Source organism: Alligator mississippiensis, chromosome 14 (assembly GCF_030867095.1).
Source record: "Alligator mississippiensis isolate rAllMis1 chromosome 14, rAllMis1, whole genome shotgun sequence".
In the NCBI taxonomy this organism is placed as follows: Eukaryota; Metazoa; Chordata; order Crocodylia; family Alligatoridae; genus Alligator; species Alligator mississippiensis.
In genome coordinates this window covers 42,101,511-42,125,825 of record NC_081837.1, presented here as the reverse complement: position 1 = coordinate 42,125,825, position 24,315 = coordinate 42,101,511, and the positions used below count along the sequence as shown (strand labels likewise).

General features: G+C 52.8%; 1 protein-coding gene across 12 annotated transcripts in view; it reads right to left on the bottom strand.

The window, feature by feature from the left end:
* The window catches only part of LOC132244902 (complement receptor type 2-like), a 47,601-nt gene that overhangs the window by 12,106 nt on the left and 11,180 nt on the right, over positions 1-24,315 (bottom strand). For 3 of the 12 annotated variants that reach the window (XM_059717670.1, XM_059717669.1, XM_059717671.1), the window contains exons 9-20: positions 23,628-23,843; positions 22,276-22,458; positions 21,437-21,625; positions 20,047-20,226; positions 18,598-18,797; positions 17,685-17,844; positions 13,886-14,101; positions 12,789-12,995; positions 11,793-12,008; positions 6,022-6,237; positions 4,924-5,130; positions 3,928-4,143 (exon numbers count right to left, since the gene is read on the bottom strand). In XM_059717670.1, the coding sequence (XP_059573653.1) occupies positions 3,928-4,143; positions 4,924-5,130; positions 6,022-6,237; positions 11,793-12,008; positions 12,789-12,995; positions 13,886-14,101; positions 17,685-17,844; positions 18,598-18,797; positions 20,047-20,226; positions 21,437-21,625; positions 22,276-22,458; positions 23,628-23,843 (2,406 nt within the window). Of the gene's footprint in view, positions 1-869; positions 1,242-2,243; positions 2,433-3,927; positions 4,144-4,923; positions 5,131-6,021; positions 6,238-11,792; positions 12,009-12,788; positions 12,996-13,885; positions 14,102-17,684; positions 17,845-18,597; positions 18,798-20,046; positions 20,227-21,436; positions 21,626-22,275; positions 22,459-23,627; positions 23,844-24,315 lie in introns of those variants that run through there. The other 9 variants (XM_059717681.1, XM_059717677.1, XM_059717672.1 and 6 more) reach the window with 9 other exon arrangements.

The following is a 24,315-nucleotide window of genomic DNA, read 5'->3' as shown; positions in this document are numbered from 1 at the left end:
AGAAAGGGGAAGCAGGAACACGTGCTGCAGCCCTGGGACTGGACAGGCAAGGGGGGGCCTGTGTGCTGCCCAGCTCCCTTTGCATTGCTGTGCCCGCGGCACATAAGGTGCAGGGGGAAGCACTGGACATCCCTGTGGTTGGGGCAGTAACAAAGGGCTGCAGGTGCCCTAACTGCATCAGCAGAGCATGAAGGAGGGCAGAGCCACTGTGGGATGCACATGCTGCTGCTGCCAGGGGTGCTGTGTGCAGAGCAAGGCATTGCCCGTGCCAGGTGTGCACAGCCAAGGTGTCTCCCGGGATGGGAATGCAGCATGGCCAGCATGTGGGCACACACACATAGCACCACTGGGATAAAGCAGCTCTCCTCCTGCTCTACCCCTGCCAGATCAACGTCTTCAAGCCACCAGGAGTTCTCACACACAGGAGGCTGTTAAAGGCTCCTTCTTCCTTATTTGATAGACCAAACACCCCTGCTGTGAATCACCTCGCCTACTCTCATGACCCTAGAGGTGTAACCACTGCGTGATCCCTGGCTCCCAAAAGAGAGGCAAAAGATGGGAGGTGCTGCAATCCAGCGTTCCCCCCCGTCTCTCCATAGATCAAATTGGTACCCGCGGTGAAAGGGTAGATACCTCACGAATACGCTGCCTTACCCATCACTTCAGCCCTGATCAGCTTTAGGTGGGAGAAGCCAGGCCAGTCTCTACGGCTCACTCAGCCCTTAGAGGCATCGCTGCAACTTCTGCCCAGGCTTTTGGAGCTATTAGTGCTTTCTTCCTAATCAAGAGACCCATTGCTTAAAACACAATGGCATCTCTCCGCTTCACAGCAAATGGAACAAGAGTTACAAACCCACGACAAGCAGGTGTTAATGCAATGGCATTTTATTGGAATGCAAGAGTGACCAAAAAGCAACTTAATCACAAAGGTGCAGGCAAGAAAAAAGCCCTCTCATTTCTCGGGCAGCGAGACAATAGCTCATCTCATCCTTCCTGTGCAGGCAAAGTTTCACCACGTACTCTTAGATGTGACGGAGCAGTGGGTGATCACTGAGCCTTCCCCCAACGACAAGACGGCACAGGCGGATCCCATATGCCGCCCTCCTGGCACTGGCTCTCTCTGCTCCCATCCATCACGTAGCCTGCGTTGCAAGAAAACTGCACGGTGGTGCCATGTCGGAAACCATACCTAGTAGTAGTCATTCGTCCATTTTGAATCACTGGTCTGGAGCAGGGAACCACTGAGGATACACAAGCAAGACATGAGGCTCACGACTAAAACAGGGAACAATAGACACCGAGACCATTCAGGCCAGGTCAGGTCACAGGCTCTTCTGATAAACTCTCTCAATATGGTCTGGAAAGGGGACTGCATGCCTAAAAGGATGATATTAAGGGAACTGTTCTGAAACCAGACCTTGAGAGATGCATCAGCTGGGCAAGGGAAGCACCAGGTGGGAATGAGGCTCTAGCACCAACTAGGCCTGGGGCTCCAAGGCAGGTTGCCCGGAGGAAGAGAGAACTGACACTGTTGTGAACATTTCTGTGTGTGGGAAAGAGACATTCCCAGGAGGGGACACGGGACACTTTAGCCCAGCGACTCTCAGCCAAGGCGCTACAGTACCCTGGGGTGCCTTCAGCTCCTTTCAAGGGTGCTGTGGGGTGCCAAGCAATGCTATCACCATTAGGTTCACAAGCAGGATCCACAAGATAACCCCAGAGATTTCAAACACAAGCCCACAGCTGTGGGCATTCTCAGCTCTTTGCAACAGAAAAACTGCTCTGTATCTTTCTATAAGCAAAGAAAGAGTGAAAACGAAGCGCTGGTATTTTCCAAGGCGGGCCTGGAGTCAAGCTGGGGATGTCCCGTGTCTAAAAAGGTTGAGATCCACTACTTTCAATGGACACTTTCGGTGGGGCACTTCCCTAGATGCTCTCTAGCTGCACGTGAGATCAGTATATACGAGTCCAGCAAGTTCCTTGCTTACGGCTGTCCAGCCATTCAAGGACACCATCCATCCCCCGCACTGCAGGGAAGTCCTGCCAATGCTGAAACACTTGCTATGAAGATGAGGGCTGTCCCCAGCAATACCTCCGCCCAACCCACGGGGATGAGAGAGAGCCATCTCCCCTTGCACAGCCCACGACACAGGGGGAGCTGCTGAGACGGGCGGAGGGCTCTGCTCATTTTCAGCCCCATTTGCTAAAACACCGGTCCCCAAGAGCAACACAGGAAAACTCACTTGCACAGCGCGGGGCAGGCCCGCTCCAGATCATATTTAAGTCCTCGCCCGAGGTACAGTAGATGGAAGACTCTCCAATCAGCGACAAGCCCTCGGCACAGCTGTACTTAACCTCCGAGCCATAGAAGAAATGTTCCTTGGTGCCGCCAGAATGCTGCCCTCGCTTAATATCTGGAGGGGGCCCGCAGGCTGGAAATGGAGAAGACAGTAAAGGTGGCAGGTTGGAGAGGCCCCATACTGGTGTGACCAAAGGTCAGGACAGGCTCCAGGGAAACTAGGGCAGTCACAGGAGTATCCAGCTCTTGGTGCTTATATGGCGGGCAGATTCTCTTCAGGATGACACTCAGCTTTTGGCAAGATCAAATCTGCCCATCGGAGCTGCTGACTGCTCCCACAATCATCTGCGCCAGCGCCCAAACCTCCAGGGTCAAACCCCCGACCTGCCACCGAACCTCCGGACAACTCCTTGATGCACAGGCCGATCCCTCCACCCCGGCCGGATGAAACTGTGGGAATTACAGAGAACGCTACAACCGGGTAGAGCCAGAACTAAGAGGAGGAAATAAAGAACAGGAAATATTAGTCTGATAATGAGGAGGAAAGCTCATCGAACGGGATCTGCGGTGCGTGGAAGATGGCTGGGAGCTCCATCAGCTGGCACACTTCATGTTCAACTAGACAAGGCATGGGTCCTCTGTGACACGAGTCTTGCCTGTCAGCAGCTTGAGGTGCAGTGCCCCCGAAACCCCTGCACTTATCACCTTGAAACCGGGCAGGCTTTGTGGCCTTAGCAGGGGCCACCATCCCTGCAGTTTTGACCCCACTGTGGCTTGACACACACATGCGACATGAGTTTTGCTTGCACGAATTTGAGGTGTAGTTTCCCCCAAACCTCTACACTGATCTTCTTGAACCTTAGCAGACTTCATGCTCTCCACATCAACTACCACCCCGGCAAGCTTCATCCAAATCAAACAGAAACAACAAAGTTGGAGATATTTCACTGATTCCCCATTATACCCTACGGACGGATCTCCGAGGCAGCGCTGAAGCTTCAGAGCCGCTTTGTCCAGATCGAAGTGGGAAGCCGGTCCAGTGCTCCGGATCAGATCCCTGGCATCCGAAGTGGCTAGATCTGAAGCCAGATTGAATAGCTGCCTACTCGCACAGACCTACAGGGCACCCCTTCGAATAACCAGCAACAACGACCACAAACGGACAAGGAGCAGATTTAGGTTGGACTTTGGGAAGAACCTCTTCGCAGTAAGGGTTGCCAGGATCTGGAACGGGCTCCCAAGGGAGGTGGTGCTCTCTCCCCTACCTTGGGGGTCTTTAATAAGAGACTGGACAAGCACCTGGCTGGGATCATATGGCCCCAGCGCTCTTGCCTGCCACTGGCAGGGGGTCGGACTCGATGATCTGTTGAGATCCCTTCCGACCCTAACAACTATGAAGCTATATCCGCCGAGTGGATTGTACACCACTGTTGTGGTCACGCTCTTATGTTTCTGACCTGGGCAGGGGATAGGAGTGAGAATGCAGGAGTCTGGGCCAGTTCAACACTAAGGACACACACACACACACACACACACACACACACACACACACACACACAGATAGCAACTCCAGTACACCTGTGGAACAAGAGGTCTCCAAATACCAGAACTTTCCCTTCTATACCCACCTCGGACACACTGGGGTATTGCAGGACTCCAGCTGCCACTTTGGTTGCAGCGAATCGAATCGTCACCGCGGAGGCCATATCCAGGATTGCACTGGATCGTAATGGTATCGTCATACAGGAATTTCCTCCCCTCATCTCTTGTTACATAGAGTTCCCATAGCTGCTGACCGAGCACCACCGTTCCATGGTCAATGTGAGGGGTTGGACACGAAACTCCTGGGAAGCAAGAGTGAGAAATCAGAGCACAGGCGGCTAGTGGGAGCAGCCTCACCCTCCCAGGAACCTGGCATTTCCCTGCAGGCCTGAGGAGGTTCATTTCAAGGCAAATGGTTTCTGCCTGCCACGAGTGGGGCAAGCCTGTCACGTGGGTCAGGGATGTTCAGTGTCCCTTCTGCAGCACGCACCTGGTCCAGTTCCAGCCGGCCGGGTGCATTTGGTCCTCAACACGGAAAGACCACGAGCGCAGCACCTTTTGCGAGCGCTGTGCTGCCTGTGCACCTCCTACCTCGGCTATTATCTGCTGCAGTGGAATAGGGAGAGGGGGGTTGGGGGCAACCCACCAGGCCATGAGCATGTAAACTTCCTGGGGGAGATCCCTGAAGGTGCGCACAGAGTTTGTGATCCAGCAACCGCAGCTTCTGCAGGGGTTTGAAGCTACCTTTTGTGCCCTGCCTGTTCTGAACTGGTCATTAGTCTCCAACGAGGGATGGTCCTAAGGGCTTGTGCCCAGTGCATTCAGGACTTGAGAAGGGCCCTGGATCTCGGCTGTACGATACACCAAGACCTGATACATCCACCCGACACCACACTCTACAAGTGGGTATTTCTATGCTACAACAGAGCAAGCACACTTGGAGCCACTCTTTCTTCCTTTCTCTCACCCGCCCACCCTCACACTTTCAGCCACTCTGCTTTTGAGTACGACCCCAGCCTCCTTCACTGCTAATAACACTGCGCCCTAACTAGGCTAAGGAAATGGCAGATTCATATACTCACTCTGACACGGACTCGGATCTTCAGACCACTGAAAGTTACTTTGACAGGTAATAGTGAACTTGTTCTCTCCAGGCCTGAACTCATAGCCTGGCCGACAGGTGTAGGTAAACACAGAGCCAACTGGAAACTCGGTGCTCGGCTCTTCGCTCGAGAAAGAAAAGGAACGTTGCATAATCCTATCAGTCATGGGGGGGTCATCGCAACTGCCTGGGGGGAGGAAAAACAGTTTAAGAACAAAATGAACGAGGAGCGATGGCTGCAGCTGGAGAATGCTCTACAACACCGGCACACGGGAAACATATTTGACCCTGGAGCAGAATTTAGCGCAGTCATTGCAACGAGGCTGAGTAGCAAAGGTAACAACTGTATCCCCACTTGCTGCAATCTGCCCGCCCCGGAGACAGTCGCCTGGAGTTCAAGGCCAGAAGGACGTACCCCATTATACGCTATGGTCGGATCTCGGAGATAGCGCTGAAGCTTTGGAGCCTCTTTGACAGAATCGAAGCGGGAAGCCGGTCTGCGGCTCCAAATCAGCTTGCGGCCACCCGACGGGGCCAGATCCAACGCGGACTGAATAGCTGCCTACTCGCACAGGCCTACAGGGCACCCCTTCGAATAACCAGCAACAACGACCACAAACAGACAAGGAGCAGATTTAGGTTGGGCTTCGGGAAGAACTTCTTCGCAGTAAGGGTTGCCAGGATCTGGAACAGGCTCCCAAGGGAGGTGGTGCTCTCTCCCCTACTTTGGGGGTCTTTAATAAGAGACTGGACAAGCACCTGGCTGGGATCATATGGCCCCAGCGCTCTTGCCTGCCACTGGCAGGGGGTCGGACTCGATGATCTGTTGAGTTGAGATCCCTTCCGACCCTTACAACTATGAAGCTATATCCACCGAGTGGATTGTACACCACTGTTGTGGTCACACTCTTATGGCTCTGACCTGGGCAGGGGATAGGAGTGAAAATGCAGGAGTCTGGGCCAGTTCAACACTAAGGACACACACACACACACACACACACACACACGAGATAGCAACTCCAGTACACCTGTGGAACAGGAGGTCTCCAACCACCAGAACTTTCCCTTCTATACCCACCTCGGACACACTGGGGTATTGCTGGACTCCAGCTGCCACTTTGGTTGCAGCGAATCGAATCATCACCGCGGAGGCCATATCCAGGATTGCACTGGATTCTAATGGTATCGTCATACAGGAATTTCCTCCCCTCATCCCTTGTTACATAGAGTTCCCATAGCTGCTGACCGAGCATCACCGTTCCGTGGTCAATGTGAGGGGTTGGACACGAAACTCCTGGGAAGCAAGAGTGAGAAATCAGAGCACAGGCGGCCTGCCTTCTCTCTCTAGGGAGAGGGAGGTTGGCGGCAACCCACCAGGCCATGAGCATGTAAACTTCCTGGGGGAGATCCCTTAAGGCGCGCACAGAGTTTGTGATCCAGCAAAGGCAGATTATATTCTAGTTATACAAAAGGTACTAACATGAAGGGTATCCGGAAGATATACGGTATCTTGGTTGGCATTGGTTTAAAAAGGCAAAAGTACTAACATCACAAAATTCAAGTTATAGTTTCTAGACAGCATTACAGAAGTCAGCAATAGTGGTCCTCCCTGTATGCTGGCCCAGAATGAATTCTACCTGGAAGTGTTGCTTTCATTTTAATAAGTAAATCAGATAGAACAAGTAAGGGTTTGCTTGCTCCATATCCTAGTATCTCCTTAAAGTAGGCAGATGATGGTATAGTGCGCGACTGATTCAATTCCATTCATTTGAAGAACTAAGCACATTCAAAAAGAGGTCACGGATCAACATCACAGACAAGCATGTGCACAAAATCAGAGCAACGTAGGGCAGCACTTCAACTGGGCAGGAGTAAAATATGGGGCCCCCACGCCGAAATCCCAGCTGTTGGAGTGGGAAGGAATCGGGCATCACCAAACCGATGCAGCAACAAGAACAGGAACCTCGTCTTCCACAATGTGTTTCCGGGGACCCATATATGATCTCGTCTCCCAGGGTCCAGGCATCTCCTTGCAGAGCTCTTCAGAAGGATCTCAGCTTCCGCACTGCAGACCACAACTTTGACCAGTTCCCGTCTCCCATCCCTACCCTCAGCTATTCAGCTGCAGTCCCTGCAAGAAGCAAGTCTCCTAGTTCCTCTGCACAGAGCCCTATATAAAGTAGCAACATCATTGACTAAAAAAACCCAAAACCTATGACTAATCTCACACACTGCTAACTACCAGCTACCAAACAGCAAAAGACAATGCAGCCCCAACGTGAGTTCTCTCCTTGTGGGAGGAGGATGCGCACGGGGAAAGAGGCCAAAAAAGACTCTCTGGGAAGCGCCTTTGTTTGGTTGATGCATTCATTTTGGTGCATTTTTATAATATGGTTAAGCTGCTGTTCAGACTAAGCCAGTGGGCAGACTAATTGCCCGTCATTCAGGATAAGCACATACTTGCGACAAGCCTGTCAGGGACCCGTGAAGGCCAAAGCAATTACAAACATGCACGAGACCTTGGTGGACTCAGGGTCTAAGTGACCCAAATTCCCATGAACACTGGGAACTGCAGGAGGCATTTAGGCAAGACACCAGGATCTGGACAGGAGCTCCAGCGCCCGCCCAGGAGATGGGTGAAGAGCCACACAAGTGGGGAGGGCGACAGGAGAGGAAGGTGGAGAAAAAATGAAAGAGCGAGGTTGACCCCCAACTCACCAAGAGCCCCCATTGGCAGCAGCACAAACACGAATGTCCCCAGGAGCTGCCAGGACCTGCAAAGAGATGCCTCCATGGTGCTGGGTGAGAGCCAAGGCTGGAGAGCAGGGCTGCCAGTGAGGGTGCTGCCTGGCAGGGCACTAGCCTCCCCTCACACTGAGCACAGCGCCACGCGACGGGGAGCCTGCCTCTCTCTCGCTGGGGGTGGGCACGTGCAGAAAGGGGAAGCAGGAACACGTGCTGCAGCCCTGGGACTGGACAGGCAAGGGGGGGCCTGTGTGCTGCCCAGCTCCCTTTGCATTGCTGTGCCCGCAGCACATAAGTTGCAGGGGGAAGCACTGGACATCCCTGTGGTTGGGGCAGTAACAAAGGGCTGCAGGTGCCCTAACTGCATCAGCAGAGCATGAAGGAGGGCAGAGCCACTGTGGGATGCACGTGCTGCTGCTGCCAGGGGTGCTGTGTGCAGAGCAAGGCATTGCCCGTGCCAGGTGTGCACAGCCAAGGTGTCTCCCGGGATGGGAATGCAGCATGGCCAGCATGTGGGCACACACACATAGCACCACTGGGATAAAGCAGCTCTCCTCCTGCTCTACCCCTGCCAGATCAACGTCTTCAAGCCACCAGGAGTTCTCACACACAGGAGGCTGTTAAAGGCTCCTTCCTCCTTATTTGATAGACCAAACATCCCTGCTGTGAATCACCTCGCCTACTCTCATGATCCTAGAGGTGTAACCACTGCGTGATCCCTGGCTCCCAAAAGAGAGGCAAAAGATGGGAGGTGCTGCAATCCAGCGTTCCCCCCCGTCTCTCCATAGATCAAATTGGTACCCGCGGTGAAAGGGTAGATACCTCACGAATACGCTGCCTTACCCATCACTTCAGCCCTGATCAGCTTTAGGTGGGAGAAGCCAGGCCAGTCTCTACGGCTCACTCAGCCCTTAGAGGCATCGCTGCAACTTCTGCCCAGGCTTTTGGAGCTATTAGTGCTTTCTTCCTAATCAAGAGACCCATTGCTTAAAACACAATGGCATCTCTCCGCTTCACAGCAAATGGAACAAGAGTTACAAACCCACGACAAGCAGGTGTTAATGCAATGGCATTTTATTGGAATGCAAGAGTGACCAAAAAGCAACTTAATCACAAAGGTGCAGGCAAGAAGAAAGCCCTCTCATTTCTCGGGCAGCGAGACAATAGCTCATCTCATCCTTCCTGTGCAGGCAAAGTTTCACCACGTACTCTTAGATGTGACGGAGCAGTGGGTGATCACTGAGCCTTCCCCCAACGACAAGACGGCACAGGCGGATCCCATATGCCGCCCTCCTGGCACTGGCTCTCTCTGCTCCCATCCATCACGTAGCCTGCGTTGCAAGAAAACTGCACGGTGGTGCCATGTCGGAAACCATACCTAGTAGTAGTCATTTGTCCATTTTGAATCACTGGTCTGGAGCAGAGAACCACTGAGGATACACAAGCAAGACATGAGGCTCACGACTAAAACAGGGAACAATAGACACCGAGACCATTCAGGCCAGGTCAGGTCACAGGCTCTTCTGATAAACTCTCTCAATATGGTCTGGAAAGGGGACTGCATGCCTAAAAGGATGATATTAAGGGAACTGTTTTGGAAACCAGACCTTGAGAGATGCATCAGCTGGGCAAGGGAAGCACCAGGTGGGAATGAGGCTCTAGCACCAACTAGGCCTGGGGCTCCAAGGCAGGTTGCCCGGAAGAAGAGAGAACTGACACTGTTGTGAACATTTCTGTGTGTGGGAAAGAGACATTCCCGGGAGGGGACACGGGACACTTTAGCCCAGCGACTCTCAGCCAAGGCGCTACAGTACCCTGGGGTGCCTTCAGCTCCTTTCAAGGGTGCTGTGGGGTGCCAAGCAATGCTATCACCATTAGGTTCACAAGCAGGATCCACAAGATAACCCCAGAGATTTCAAACACAAGCCCACAGCTGTGGGCATTCTCAGCTCTTTGCAACAGAAAAACTGCTCTGTATCTTTCTATAAGCAAAGAAAGAGTGAAAACGAAGCGCTGGTATTTTCCAAGGCGGGCCTGGAGTCAAGCTGGGGATGTCCTGTCTCTAAAAAGGTTGAGAACCACTACTTTCAATGGACACTTTCGGTGGGGCACTTCCCTAGATGCTCTCTAGCTGCACGTGAGATCAGTATATACGAGTCCAGCAAGTTCCTTGCTTACGGCTGTCCAGCCATTCAAGGACACCATCCATCCCCCGCACTGCAGGGAAGTCCTGCCAATGCTGAAACACTTGCTATGAAGATGAGGGCTGTCCCCAGCAATACCTCCGCCCAACCCACGGGGATGAGAGAGAGCCATCTCCCCTTGCACAGCCCACGACACAGGGGGAGCTGCTGAGACGGGTGCAGGGCTCTGCTCATTTTCAGCCCCATTTGCTAAAACACCGGTCCCCAAGAGCAACACAGGAAAACTCACTTGCACAGCGCGGGGCAGGCCCGCTCCAGATCATATTTAAGTCCTCGCCTGAGGTACAGTAGATGGAAGACTCTCCAATCAGCGACAAGCCCTCGTCACAGCTGTACTTAACCTCCGAGCCATAGAAGAAATGTTCCTTGGTGCCGCCAGAATGCTGCCCTCGCTTAATATCTGGAGGGGGCCCGCAGGCTGGAAATGGAGAAGACAGTAAAGGTGGCAGGTTGGAGAGGCCCCATTCTGGTGTGACCAAAGGTCAGGACAGGCTCCAGGGGAACTAGGGCAGTCACAGGAGTATCCAGCTCTTGGTGCTTATATGGCGGGCAGATTCTCTTCAGGATGACACTCAGCTTTTGGCAAGATCAAATCTGCCCATCGGAGCTGCTGACTGCTCCCACAATCATCTGCGCCAGCGCCCAAACCTCCAGGGTCAAACCCCCGACCTGCCACCGAACCTCCGGACAACTCCTTGATGCACAGGCCGATCCCTCCACCCCGGCCGGATGAAACTGGGGGAATTACAGAGAACACTACAACCGGGTAGAGCCAGAACTAAGAGGAGGAAATAAAGAACAGGAAATATTAGTCTGATAATGAGGAGGAAAGCTCATCGAACGGGATCTGCGGTGCGTGGAAGATGGCTGGGAGCTCCATCAGCTGGCACACTTCATGTTCAACTAGACAAGGCATGGGTCCTCTGTGACACGAGTCTTGCCTGTCAGCAGCTTGAGGTGCAGTGCCCCCGAAACCCCTGCACTTATCACCTTGAAACCGGGCAGGCTTTGTGGCCTTAGCAGGGGCCACCATCCCTGCAGTTTTGACCCCACTGTGGCTTGACACACACATGCGACATGAGTTTAGCTTGCACGAATTTGAGGTGTAGTTTCCCCCAAACCTCTACACTGATCTTCTTGAACCTTAGCAGACTTCATGCTCTCCACATCAACTACCACCCCGGCAAGCTTCATCCAAATCAAACAAAAACAACAAAGTTGGAGATATTTCACTGATTCCCCATTATACCCTACGGACGGATCTCCGAGGCAGCGCTGAAGCTTCAGAGCCGCTTTGTCCAGATCGAAGTGGGAAGCCGGTCCAGTGCTCCGGATCAGATCCCTGGCATCCGAAGTGGCTAGATCTGAAGCCAGATTGAATAGCTGCCTACTCGCACAGACCTACAGGGCACCCCTTCGAATAACCAGCAACAACGACCACAAACGGACAAGGAGCAGATTTAGGTTGGACTTCGGGAAGAACCTCTTCGCAGTAAGGGTTGCCAGGATCTGGAACAGGCTCCCAAGGGAGGTGGTGCTCTCTCCCCTACCTTGGGGGTCTTTAATAAGAGACTGGACAAGCACCTGGCTGGGATCATATGGCCCCAGCGCTCTTGCCTGCCACTGGCAGGGGGTCGGACTCGATGATCTGTTGAGATCCCTTCCGACCCTAACAACTATGAAGCTATATCCGCCGAGTGGATTGTACACCACTGTTGTGGTCACGCTCTTATGTTTCTGACCTGGGCAGGGGATAGGAGTGAGAATGCAGGAGTCTGGGCCAGTTCAACACTAAGGACACACACACACACACACACACACACACACACGAGATAGCAACTCCAGTACACCTGTGGAACAGGAGGTCTCCAACCACCAGAACTTTCCCTTCTATACCCACCTCGGACACACTGGGGTATTGCAGAACTCCAGCTGCCACTTTGGTTGCAGCGAATCGAATCGTCACCGCGGAGGCCATATCCAGGATTGCACTGGATCGTAATGGTATCGTCATACAGGAATTTCCTCCCCTCATCTCTTGTTACATAGAGTTCCCATAGATGCTGACCGAGCACCACTGTTCCATGGTCGATGTGAGGACTTGGACACGAAACTCCTGGGAAGCAAGAGTGAGAAATCAGAGCACAGGCGGCTAGTGGGAGCAGCCTCACCCTCCCAGGAACCTGGCATTTCCCTGCAGGTCTGAGGAGGTTCATTTCAAGGCAAATGGTTTCTGCCTGCCACGAGTGGGGCAAGCCTGTCACGTGGGTCAGGGATGTTCAGTGTCCCTTCTGCAGCACGCACCTGGTCCAGTTCCAGCTGGCCGGGTGCATTTGGTCCTCAACACGGAAAGACCATGAGCACAGCACCTTTTGCGAGCGCTGTGCTGCCTGTGCACCTCCTACCTCGGCTATTATCTGCTGCAGTGGAATAGGGAGAGGGGGGTTGGGGGCAACCCACCAGGCCATGAGCATGTAAACTTCCTGGGGGAGATCCCTGAAGGCGCACGCAGAGTTTGTGATCCAGCAACCGCAGCTTCTGCAGGGGTTTGAAGCTACCTTTTGTGCCCTGCCTGTTCTGAACTGGTCATTAGTCTCCAATGAGGGATGGTCCTAAGGGCTTGTGCCCAGTGCATTCAGGACTTGAGAAGGGCCCTGGGTCTCGGCTGTACGATACATCAAGACCTGATACATCCACCCGACACCACACCCTACAAGTGGGTATTTCTATGCTACAACAGAGCAAGCACACTTGGAGCGACTCTTTCTTCCTTTCTCTCACCCGCCCACCCTCACACTTTCAGCCACTCTGCTTTTGAGTACGAACCCAGCCTCCTTCACTGCTAATAACACTGCGCCCTAACTAGGCTAAGGAAATGGCAGATTCATATACTCACTCCGACACGGACTCGGATCTTTAGACCACTGAAAGTTACTCTGACAGGTAACAGTGAGCTTGTTCTCTCCAGGCCGGAACTCATAGCCTGGCCGACAGGTGTAGGTAAACACAGAGCCAACTGGAAACTCGGTGCTCGGCTCTTCGCTCGAGAAAGAAAAGGAACGTTGCATAGTCTTATTAGTCACAGGGGGGTTGTCGCAACCGCCTGGGGGGAGGAAAAACAGTTTAAGAACAAAATGAACAAGGAGCGATGGCTGCAGCTGGAGAATGCTCTACAACACCGGCACACGGGAAACATATTTGACCCTGGAGCAGAATTTAGCGCAGTCACTGCAACGACGCTGAGTAGCAAAGGTAACAACTGTATCCCCACTTGCTGCAATCTGCCTGCCCGGGAGACAGTCGCCTGGAGTTCAAGGCCGGAAGGACGTACCCCATTGTATGCTATGGTCGGATCTCCGAGATAGCACTGAAGCTTTGGAGCCTCTTTGACAGAATCGAAGGGGGAAGCCGGTCTGCGGCTCCAAATCAGCTTGTGGCCACCCGACGGGGCCAGATCCAACGCGGACTGAATAGCTGCCTACTCGCACAGGCCTACAGGGCACCCCTTCGAATAACCAGCGACAACGACCACAAACGGACAAGGAGCAGATTTAGGTTGGACTTCGGGAAGAACCTCTTCGCAGTAAGGGTTGCCAGGATCTGGAACAGGCTCCCAAGGGAGGTGGTGCTCTCTCCCCTACCTTGGGGGTCTTTAATAAGAGACTGGACAAGCACCTGGCTGGGATCATATGGCCCCAGCGCTCTTGCCTGCCACTGGCAGGGGGTCGGACTCGATGATCTGTTGAGATCCCTTCCGACCCTAACAACTACGAAGCTATATCCACCGAGTGGATTGTACACCACTGTTGTGGTCACACTCTTATGGCTCTGACCTGGGCAGGGGATAGGAGTGAAAATGCAGGAGTCTGGGTCAGTTCAACACTAAGGACCCACACACACACGGACAGACACAGGACACACAGAGATAGCAACTCCAGTACACCTGTGGAACAGGAGGTCTCCAACCACCAGAACTTTCCCTTCTATACCCACCTCGGACACACTGGGGTATTGCAGGACTCCAGTTGCCACTTTGGTCGCAGAGAATCACATTGTCACCGTGGAAGCCATATCCAGGATTGCACTGGATCCTAATGATATCATCATACAGATATTTCCTCCCCTCATCTCTTGTTGCATAGAGTTCCTGTTGCCGAGAACTGAGCACCACCGTTCCATGGTCAATGTGAGGGGTTGGACACGAAACTCCTGGGAAGCAAGAGTGAGAAATCAGAGCACAGGCGGCTAGGGGGAGCAGCCTCACCCTCCCAGGAACCTGGCATTTCCCTGCAGGTCTGAGGAGGTTCATTTCAAGGCAAATGGTTTCTGCCTGCCACGAGTGGGGCAAGCCTGTCACGTGGGTCAGGGATGTTCAGTGTCCCTTCTGCAGCACGCACCTGGTCCAGTTCCAGCCGGCCGGGTGCATTTGGTCCTCAACACAGAAAGACCACGAGCGCAGCACCTTTTGCGAGCACTGTGCTGCCTGTGCACCTCCTACCTCGGCTATTATCTGCTGCAGTGGAATAGGGAGAGGGGGGTTGGGGGCAACCCACCAGGCCATGAGCATGTAAACTTCCTGGGGGAGATCCCTGAAGCCACGCACAGTTTGTGATCCAGCAAAGGCACATTATATTCTAGTTATACAAAAGGTTCTAACATGAAGGCTATCTGGAAGATAGACGGTATCTTGGTTGGCATTGGTTTAAAAAGGCAAAAGTACTAACATCACAAAATTCAAGTTGTAGTTTCTAGACAGCATTACAAAAGTCAGCAATAGTGGTCCTCCCTGTATGCTGGCCCAGAATGAATTCTACCTGGAAGTGTTGCTTTCATTTTTAATAAGTAAATCAGATAGAACAAATAAGGGTTTGCTTGCTAGCTTGGTATCTTAGTATCTGCTTAAAGTAGGCAGATGATGGTATAGCGCGTGACTGATTCAATTCCATTCATTTGAAGAACTAAGCACATTCAAAAAGAGGTCACGGATCAACGTCACAGACAAGCACGTGCACAAAATCAGAGCAACGTAGGGCAGCGCTTCAACTGGGCAGGAGTAAAATATGGGGCCCCCACGCCCAAATCCCAGCTGTCGGAGTGGGTAGGAATCGGGCATCACCAAACCGATGCAGCAACAAGAACAGGAACCTCGTTTTCCACAATGTGTTTCCGGGGACCCATATATGATCTCGTCTCCCAGGGTCCAGGCATCTCCTTGCAGAGCTCTTCAGAAGGCTCTCAGCTTCCGCACTGCAGACCACAACTTTGACTAGGTCCCGTCTCCCACCCCTACCCTCAGCTATTCACCTGCAGTCCCTGCGACAAGCAAGTCTCCTAGTTCCTTTGCACAGAGCCCTATATAAAGTAGCAACATCATTGACTAAAAAAACCCAAAACCCGTGACTAATCTCACACACTGCTAGCTACCAGCTACCAAACAGCAAAAGACAATGCAGCCCCAACGTGAGTTCTCTCCTTGTGGGAGGAGGATGCGCATGGGGAAAGAGGCCAAAAAAGACTCTCTGGGAAGCGCCTTTGTTTGGTTGACGCATTCATTTGGTGCATTTTTATAATATGGTTAAGCTGCTGTTCAGACTAAGCCAGTGGGCAGACAAATTGCCCGTCATTCAGGATAAGCACATACTTGCGACAAACCTGTCAGGGACCCGTGGAGGCCAAAGCAATTACAAACATGCAGGAGACCTTGGTGGACTCAGGGTCTAAGTGACCCAAATTCCCATGAACACTGGGAATTGCAGGAGGGATTTAGGCAAGACACCAGGATCTGGACAGGAGCTCCAGCGCCCGCCCAGGAGATGGGTGAAGAGCCACACAAGTGGGGAGGGCGACAGGAGAGGAAGGTGGAGACAAATATAAAAGAGCGAGGTTGACCCACAACTCACCAAGAGCCCCCATTGGCAGCAGCACAAACACGAATGTCCCCAGGAGCTGCCAGGACCTGCAAAGAGATGCCTCCATGGTGCTGGGTGAGAGCCAAGGCTGGAGAGCAGGGCTGCCAGTGAGGGTGCTGCCTGGCAGGGCACTAGCCTCCCCTCACACTGAGCACAGCGCCACGCGACGGGGAGCCTGCCTCTCTCTCGCTGGGGGTGGGCACGTGCAGAAAGGGGAAGCAGGAACACGTGCTGCAGCCCTGGGACTGGACAGGCAAGGGGGGGCCTGTGTGCTGCCCAGCTCCCTTTGCATTGCTGTGCCCGCAGCACATAAGGTGCAGGGGGAAGCACTGGACATCCCTGTGGTTGGGGCAGTAACAAAGGGCTGCAGGTGCCCTAACTGCATCAGCAGAGCATGAAGGAGGGCAGAGCCACTGTGGGATGCACATGCTGCTGCTGCCAGGGGTGCTGTGTGCAGAGCAAGGCATTGCCCGTGCCAGGTGTGCACAGCCAAGGTGTCTCCCGGGATGGGAATGCAGCATGGCCAGCATGTGGGCACACACACATAGCACCACTGGGATAAAGCAGCTCTCCTCCTGCTCTACCCCTGCCAGAACAACGTCTTCAAGCCACCAGGAGTTCTCACACACAGGAGGCTGTTAAAGGCTCCTTCCTCCTTATTTGATAGACCAAACATCCCTGCTGTGAATCACCTCGCCTACTCTCATGATCCTAGAGGTGTAACCACTGCATGATCCCTGGCTCCCAAAAGAGAGGCAAAAGATGGGAGGTGCTGCAATCCAGCGTTCCCCCCCGTCTCTCCATAGATCAAATTGGTACCCGCAGTAAAAGGGTAGATACCTCACGAATACGCTGCCTTACCCATCACTTCAGCCCTGATCAGCTTTAGGTGGGAGAAGCCAGGCCAGTCTCTACGGCTCACTCAGCCCTTAGAGGCATCGCTGCAACTTCTGCCCAGGCTTTTGGAGCTATTAGTGCTTTCTTCCTAATCAAGAGACCCGTTGCTTAAAACACAATGGCATCTCTCCGCTTCACAGCAAATGGAACAAGAGTTACAAACCCACGACAAGCAGGTGTTAATGCAATGGCATTTTATTGGAATGCAAGAGTGACCAAAAAGCAACTTAATCACAAAGGTGCAGGCAAGAAAAAAGCCCTCTCATTTCTCGGGCAGCGAGACAATAGCTCATCTCATCCTTCCTCTGCAGGCAAAGTTTCACCACGTACTCTTATTGTGCGCGTGGTGTTGACAGACATCTAATCAGGTGCCAATCAAATGTAGCTCCATAAAAAGCAGGCAGGAAACCTGCAGAGATTTTGAAAGCCAGACTCTAGGAGAGAGACTGGGTTTTGCAACCCCTCGTGTTTTCAAAGTAAAACACAGCGACATCTATGCCACTCTTAAAATGCACCGATTGTATCGGTTCTAATTCACTGCGATTAAATACGAGCAGCGGTTGGTTGTGTGATGTCTGCAAGAGGGAAGGTTGCTAGTGTGAGTTTCCACTTGCAAAGGATCAGAACCGTGTCTCACTTAAACGTTTACTTCCATGCAATTCAGTCAAATCTCGATTAACCACCTGCCCCTCCCCCTAAAAGATAGAGCGTGATCTAAAATACCTATCGTGTGGTTGGGAGGCTCACACGTGTGAGAGGAGGGAAGGAGCAAGAAAATCCTAAACAACTGGCATGAGAAAACCTAATCCTGGATGCAGCAGGCACTGCACTCAGGCCTACCCGGAGTATTAGCACAAGCTGTGAAATCAGGAAAGAGTTCTGCTTTGCACACCCCGATCTCATGAACTGAATCCAAAGAAGGTGTGATTGGTTTGATGCGGGTCACACGTCTGTGCTGCTCATAGTAAAGGTCTGTGACGGGCTACCTGGCAGTGACGTCACACGTCTGATTTCCTCCTTCAGGCTCTTGACTTCCAGCTTCAGGTTTTGCATTTCCTGCAGGATCCTCACTTGTAACAGAGAACTATCACACTGCCGAAACTCCTTAACGTCATATGCCATCTTATCCACCTCTTCCTCTTTCACCTTTTTGGAAGAAAAAAGAAACAAAGGACACGTGATGCTGCTGCAGGATGCAAGGGCTTCTCCTCAAGTACACCTGCTTCCTTTGTCCCAGCCACGACCCTGCACTGAACGTGCGCCCGTCTCTCACTGCCTGTGTGTGACAGGGCCTCATTCTGGCGCGTGCTGTGCGCTCTCATTTCCTACAGCTAACTGGAAGTTGACAGTACTAAGCACCTTTGGGAGAGGTCCTGAGCGACCTTCAGGATCAAACACTTGGACTGAGCTCCTTACACAGCAGTCACGGTCTTTCCACACATTTATGCTGCATTGAATACATTGCAAGTTGCTTACTAAATGGCCATAATATTGGCTACATCCAGTGCGCCGGGGGAACAGACTACATGAACACACAAGCTCTCCTGCCTGGCTGCTAACAACCTCCACAGGCCGTGCCAGAGGGAAACATCCCCTCCTGACCCCAGACGGGGCAATAGGTCTGATGCTGAGCAGAAGAGCGAGACCCCCCAGGCAGGAACCTGTGAGGCTTCCCAGACCCAGCAGAAACACAATCACACCCCAATCAAAACCTTCAGCCTTAGCTGTGCCCAATGTCCACTGCTGAAGAGGGTGGGAAAAGCCCTTCAGAAACCAGTAAGGCATTCACAAGAGGAAGACCACTTTCCTGACCGTCAGCGAACGCCCATCACAAGCCCTGAAGCTGGGGATTGCCAGACCAGAACCAGGGGAAAAACCCAACCACACTAGGGCACTTACACATTTGGGGATCTCTGTCCACCTGCCGTCAGCAGAACAAGTGATCGTCCACGTGTCAGTCGTAAACAGATGCCAGCACCCTAAGAATCGGTGGTGCTCAGGGCAGCTGAAAGTAATGGTTTCATTCATGCTGTACCACGGTTTTTCAACCTGCTTGCCCGTCACTGCTCCATGTCGCAGGTCTGGCTTTGGACACTGAACTGAAAGGAAAAGGTGCGACAGGCGGCACATCAGTGAGAGGACGAGAAGATGCAAAGGCAGGATGCCTGAAACAGGGGTATTTCCTACAGCAGCTTTGACTTAGCCTGGAAATAGGCAGAGATGGGAAATGAGTTCAGCGAGGGGCAGAACGCGACCCCGTCCCCTGCTGTGGATGCCTGCGCTTCCCGGGCAGAGCTCACCAAGCCCCTTTCTGTACTGCAATGCCCGCTTCTCTTTCAACACCTCTGTTAGGCACCAACGCCACACGGCAAGAGCCTGAGGAGCCCTCGCCATTCTCCGTGGTGGCAGGGAACAGAGCGAGAAGCAATGATCTCAAGCTGCAGCAAGGGAAGTTTAGGCTGGATCTTGGGAAGAATTTTCTCCAGGGGAGGAGAGTAAAGCACGGGAACAGGTTACCCACAGAGGCAGTGGAGGCTTTTAAGACCCAGCTAGACAAAGCCTTGGCTGGGACGATGTAGTTGGGGCTGGTCCTCCTTTGAGCAGGGGGTCGGACTAGATGTGACCTCCTGAGGTCCCTTCCACCCTCATTTTTTAGGACTCTACTTGCTGGTATTGACTCAGTTACAGAGCAAATATGCACAGCTTTGCAGATTTAAGCATGGGTATCTCAGGGTCAAGAACAGGCTCTTTCCACAAACAGGAAAGCATATCAGTCAGTAACACTAGCTTTCTGTAAGGCAGAGCACTCGCCTTGGATGCTGGGACCGCGTGCTTTTTTCCCTTCTTACACGAGGGTTTAGCTGTTGGCAGACTGAGCGGTGAAAACACCGAGTCTGCCACTGCCTAAACCGCTGCAGGGCCTCAACAAGCCATTCAGCTCTCCACGCTCTAGTTTCCTCCCCTGTAAAAGGGGGATGATGATGTGGACAGATCATGCGATGTTGCTTGATCAATCATGCCTGCTTTTTCATCTTCGCAGGTGCTTTTCTTTGGCAGCATGCAGCTGGGGCAGCTTTGGGAATGCAGGCTTAGCGATAATTAGCACTTTGCTCATTAACCTCTTGACACCTCTTTGAGGGGTGACATTTACTGCCTCCATTTAACTGATGAACAAACTCCAAGTAACATTGCATCCAGGACAGGCAAGGGAGGGTCCTTAGCTCTCAGGGTTGTGTTCAGAGGACCCTCTCTCTCCCCGTCTCCATGTCCCTGATCTGTCCCTTGCAGGCACCGTTCTTCAGGGTCTGCACACGTGTGACGGAGCAGTGGGTGATCACTGAGACTTACCCAGACGACAAGACGGCAGAGGTGGATCCCATATGCTGCCCTCCTGGCACTGGCTCTCTCTGCTCCCATCCATCATGTAGCCTTCGCTGCAGGAAAACTGCACGGTGGTGCCATATAGGAAAACATGCCTGCTGGTAGTCATTCGTCCATTTTCAATGACTGGTCTGGGGCAGCGAACCACTGAGGATACACAACCAAGACATGAGGCTCACGACTAAAACAGGGAACAATAGACACCGAGACCATTCAGGCTGCCAATTTATTTTAAACGTTAGCTGAATTCTTGTAGGTTTTTGAAAGAGTTCACTTCCTTGGACAGTTACAGAAGACTGTGACATCCTGTACCAGAGCTGGGAAGACGTTGGGAAGATGAGCAGAGCCGAATTACAATTGTAAGGCCGGTGGGTTTGTGGGTGAGCACAATTCAACACTATTACCTCCAGCCTATGCTCTCGGTGAGAGGTCAGGTCACAGGCTGTTCCCATAAACTCTCTCAATATGGTCTGCAAAGGGGACTGCATGCCTAAAAGGATGATATTAAGGGAACTGTTTTGAAACCAGACCTTGAGAGATGCATCAGCTGGGCAAGGGAAGCAACAGGTGGGAATGAGGCTCTAGCACCAACTAGGCCTTGGGCTCCAAGGCAGGTTGCCCGGAGGAAGAGAGAACTGACACTGTTGTGAACATTTCTGTGTGTGGGAAAGAGACATTCCCAGGAGGGGACACGGGACACTTTAGCCCAGCGACTCTCAGCCAAGGCGCTACAGTACCCTGGGGTGCCTTCAGCTCCTTTCAAGGGTGCTGTGGGGTGCCAAGCAATGCTATCACCATTAGGTTCACAAGCAGGATCCACAAGATAACCCCAGAGATTTCAAACACAAGCCCACAGCTGTGGGCATTCTCAGCTCTTTGCAACAGAAAAACTGCTCTGTTATCTTTCTATAAGCAAAGAAAGAGTGAAAACGAAGAACTGGTATTTTCCAAGGCGGGCCTGGAGTCAAGCTGGGGATGTCCCGTGTCTAAAAAGGTTGAGGACCACTGCTTTCAATGGACACTTTCGGTGGGGCACTTCCCTAGATGCTCTCTAGCTGCACGTGAGATCAGTATATACGAGTCCAGCAAGTTCCTTGCTTACGGCTGTCCAGCCATTCAAGGACACCATCCATCCCCCGCACTGCAGGGAAGTCCTGCCAATGCTGAAACACTTGCTATGAAGATGGGGGCTGTCCCCAGCAATACCTCCGCCCAACCCACGGGGATGAGAGAGAGCCATCTCCCCTTGCACAGCCCACGACACAGGGGGAGCTGCTGAGACGGGCGGAGGGCTCTGCTCATTTTCAGCCCCATTTGCTAAAACACCGGTCCCCAAGAGCAACACAGGAAAACTCACTTGCACAGCGCGGGGCAGGCCCGCTCCAGGTCATATTTAAGTCCTCGCCCGAGGTACAGTAGATGGAAGACTCTCCAATCAGCGACAAGCCCTCGGCACAGCTGTACTTAACCTCCGAGCCATAGAAGAAATGTTCCTTGGTGCCGCCAGAATGCTGCCCTCGCTTAATATCTGGAGGGGGCCCGCAGGCTGGAAATGGAGAAGACAGTAAAGGTGGCAGGTTGGAGAGGCCCCATACTGGTGTGACCAAAGGTCAGGACAGGCTCCAGGGGAACTAGGGCAGTCACAGGAGTATCCAGCTCTTGGTGCTTATATGGCGGGCAGATTCCCTTCAGGATGACGCTCAGCTTCTGGCAAGATCAAGTCTGCCCATCGGAGCTGCTGACTGCTCCCACAGTCATCTGCGCCAGCGCCCAAACCTCCAGGGTCAAACCCCCGACCTGCCACCGAACCTCCGGACAACTCCTTGATGCACAGGCCTATCCCTCCACCCCGGCCGGATGAAACTGTGGGAATTACAGAGAACACTACAACCGGGTAGAGCCAGAACTAAGAGGAGGAAATAAAGAACAGGAAATATTAGTCTGATAACGAGGAGGAAAGCTCATCGAACGGGATCTGCGGTGCGTGGAAGACGGTTGGGAGCTCCATCAGCTGCCACGTTTCATCGTCAGCGGGAGAAGGCATGGGTGATAATACCCACCACTTGCCCAGCACTTCAACGTGGAGCAGTTCCTCTGAAACAACACCTCCTCATACGAGTGCTAGAAGCAGATTTGGCTTCTTGCTGCTCTTCCCAAGTTCTGGGGAGTGGGGGAATGAGTCACATTTATATTCACCTTTATCACAAAAGGGTACTGGAGATTTCCAAGTCTCATCAGGCTGGCATTCAATCGACTTGGGGCCAATGAGGACATAACCAGCATTACACCGAACCTCAACAGTGCTTCCAGGCGTATGCACCATTTCAGGGCTAGATACCAGTGTCCCGTGTTCAATATGTGGGGATGGGCACGCAGGCACTGAGAATGATAAGAAAACAAAGTTTTTTCAAGTCAAAAGTTTAAACTAGTAACTTTTTAGTAGTACAGGCACTGTCTGCTAGCCAGGAGGAGCCAAGCCTTTGGACTGAAGCTGGCAGGCAGACTTCGTGGCGTGAGCAGGGGCCACCACCCCTGCAGTTTTCAGCCCGCTGCGCCTTAACACACACAGGGTCCTCTGTGACACGAGTCTTGCCTGTCAGCAGCTTGAGGTGCAGTGCCCCCGAAACCCCTGCACTGATCACCTTCAAACTGGGCAGGCTTTGTGGCCTTAGCAGGGGCCACCATCCCTGCAGTTTTGACCCCACCGTTGCTTAACACATACACGTGACATGAGTTTTCCTTTCACGAATTTGAGGTGTAGTTTCCCCCAAACCTCTATACCGATCTTCTTGAACCTTGGCAGACTTCATGCTCTCTGCAGCAGCTACCACCCCGGCAAGCTTCATCCCAATCAGACAAAAAACAGCAAAGTTATAGATATTTCATTGATTCCCCATTATATCCTATGGCTGGATCTCCGAGGCGGCTCCGAAGCTTCAGAGCAGCTTTTACCCGATCGAAGTGGGAACCCGGATCAGATCCCTGGCATCCGAAGCGGCCGGATCCAAAACCAGATTGAATAGCTGCCTACTCGCACGGGCCTACAGGGCACCCCTTTGAATAACCAGCAACAACGACCACAAACGGACAAGGAGCAGATTTAGGTTGGACTTCGGGAAGAACCTCTTCGCAGTAAGGGTTGCCAGGATCTGGAACAGGCTCCCAAGGGAGGTGGTGCTCTCTCCCCTACCTTGGGGGTCTTTAATAAGAGACTGGACAAGCACCTGGCTGGGATCATATGGCCCCAGCGCTCTTGCCTGCCACTGGCAAGGGGTCGGACTCGATGATCTGTTGAGATCCCTTCCGACCCTAACAACTATGAAGCTATATCCACCGAGTGGATTGTACACCACTGTTGTGGTCACGCTCTTATGTTTCGGAGCTGGGCAGGGGATAGGAGTGAGAATGCAGGAGTCTGGGCCAGTTCAACACTAAGGACACACACACACACACACACACACACACACACACACACACGAGATAGCAACTCCAGTACACCTGTGGAACAGGAGGTCTCCAACCACCAGAACTTTCCCTTCTATACCCACCTCGGACACACTGGGGTATTGCAGGACTCCAGTTGCCACTTTGGTCGCAGAGAATCACATTGTCACCGTGGAAGCCATATCCAGGATTGCACTGGATCCTAATGGTATCGTCATACAGGAATTTCCTCCCCACGTCTCTTGTTGCATAGAGTCCCCGTAGCCAAGAACTGAGCACCACCGTTCCATGGTCAATGTGAGGGGTTGGACACGAAACTCCTGGGAAGCAAGAGTGAGAAATCAGAGCACAGGCGGCTAGTGGGAGCAGCCTCACCCTCCCAGGAACCTGGCATTTCCCTGCAGGTCTGAGGAGGTTCATTTCAAGGCAAATGGTTTCTGCCTGCCACGAGTGGGGCAAGCCTGTCACGTGGGTCAGGGATGTTCAGTGTCCCTTCTGCAGCACGCACCTGGTCCAGTTCCAGCCGGCCGGGTGCATTTGGTCCTCAACACGGAAAGACCACGAGCGCAGCACCTTTTGCGAGCACTGTGCTGCCTGTGCACCTCCTACCTCGGCTATTATCTGCTGCTATGGAATAGGGAGAGGGGGGTTGGGGGCAACCCACCAGGCCATGAGCATGTAAACTTCCTGGGGGAGATCCCTGAAGGCGCACGCAGAGTTTGTGATCCAGCAAAGGCAGCTTCTACTGGGGTTTGAAGCTACCTTTTGTGCCCTGCCTGTTCTGAACTGGTC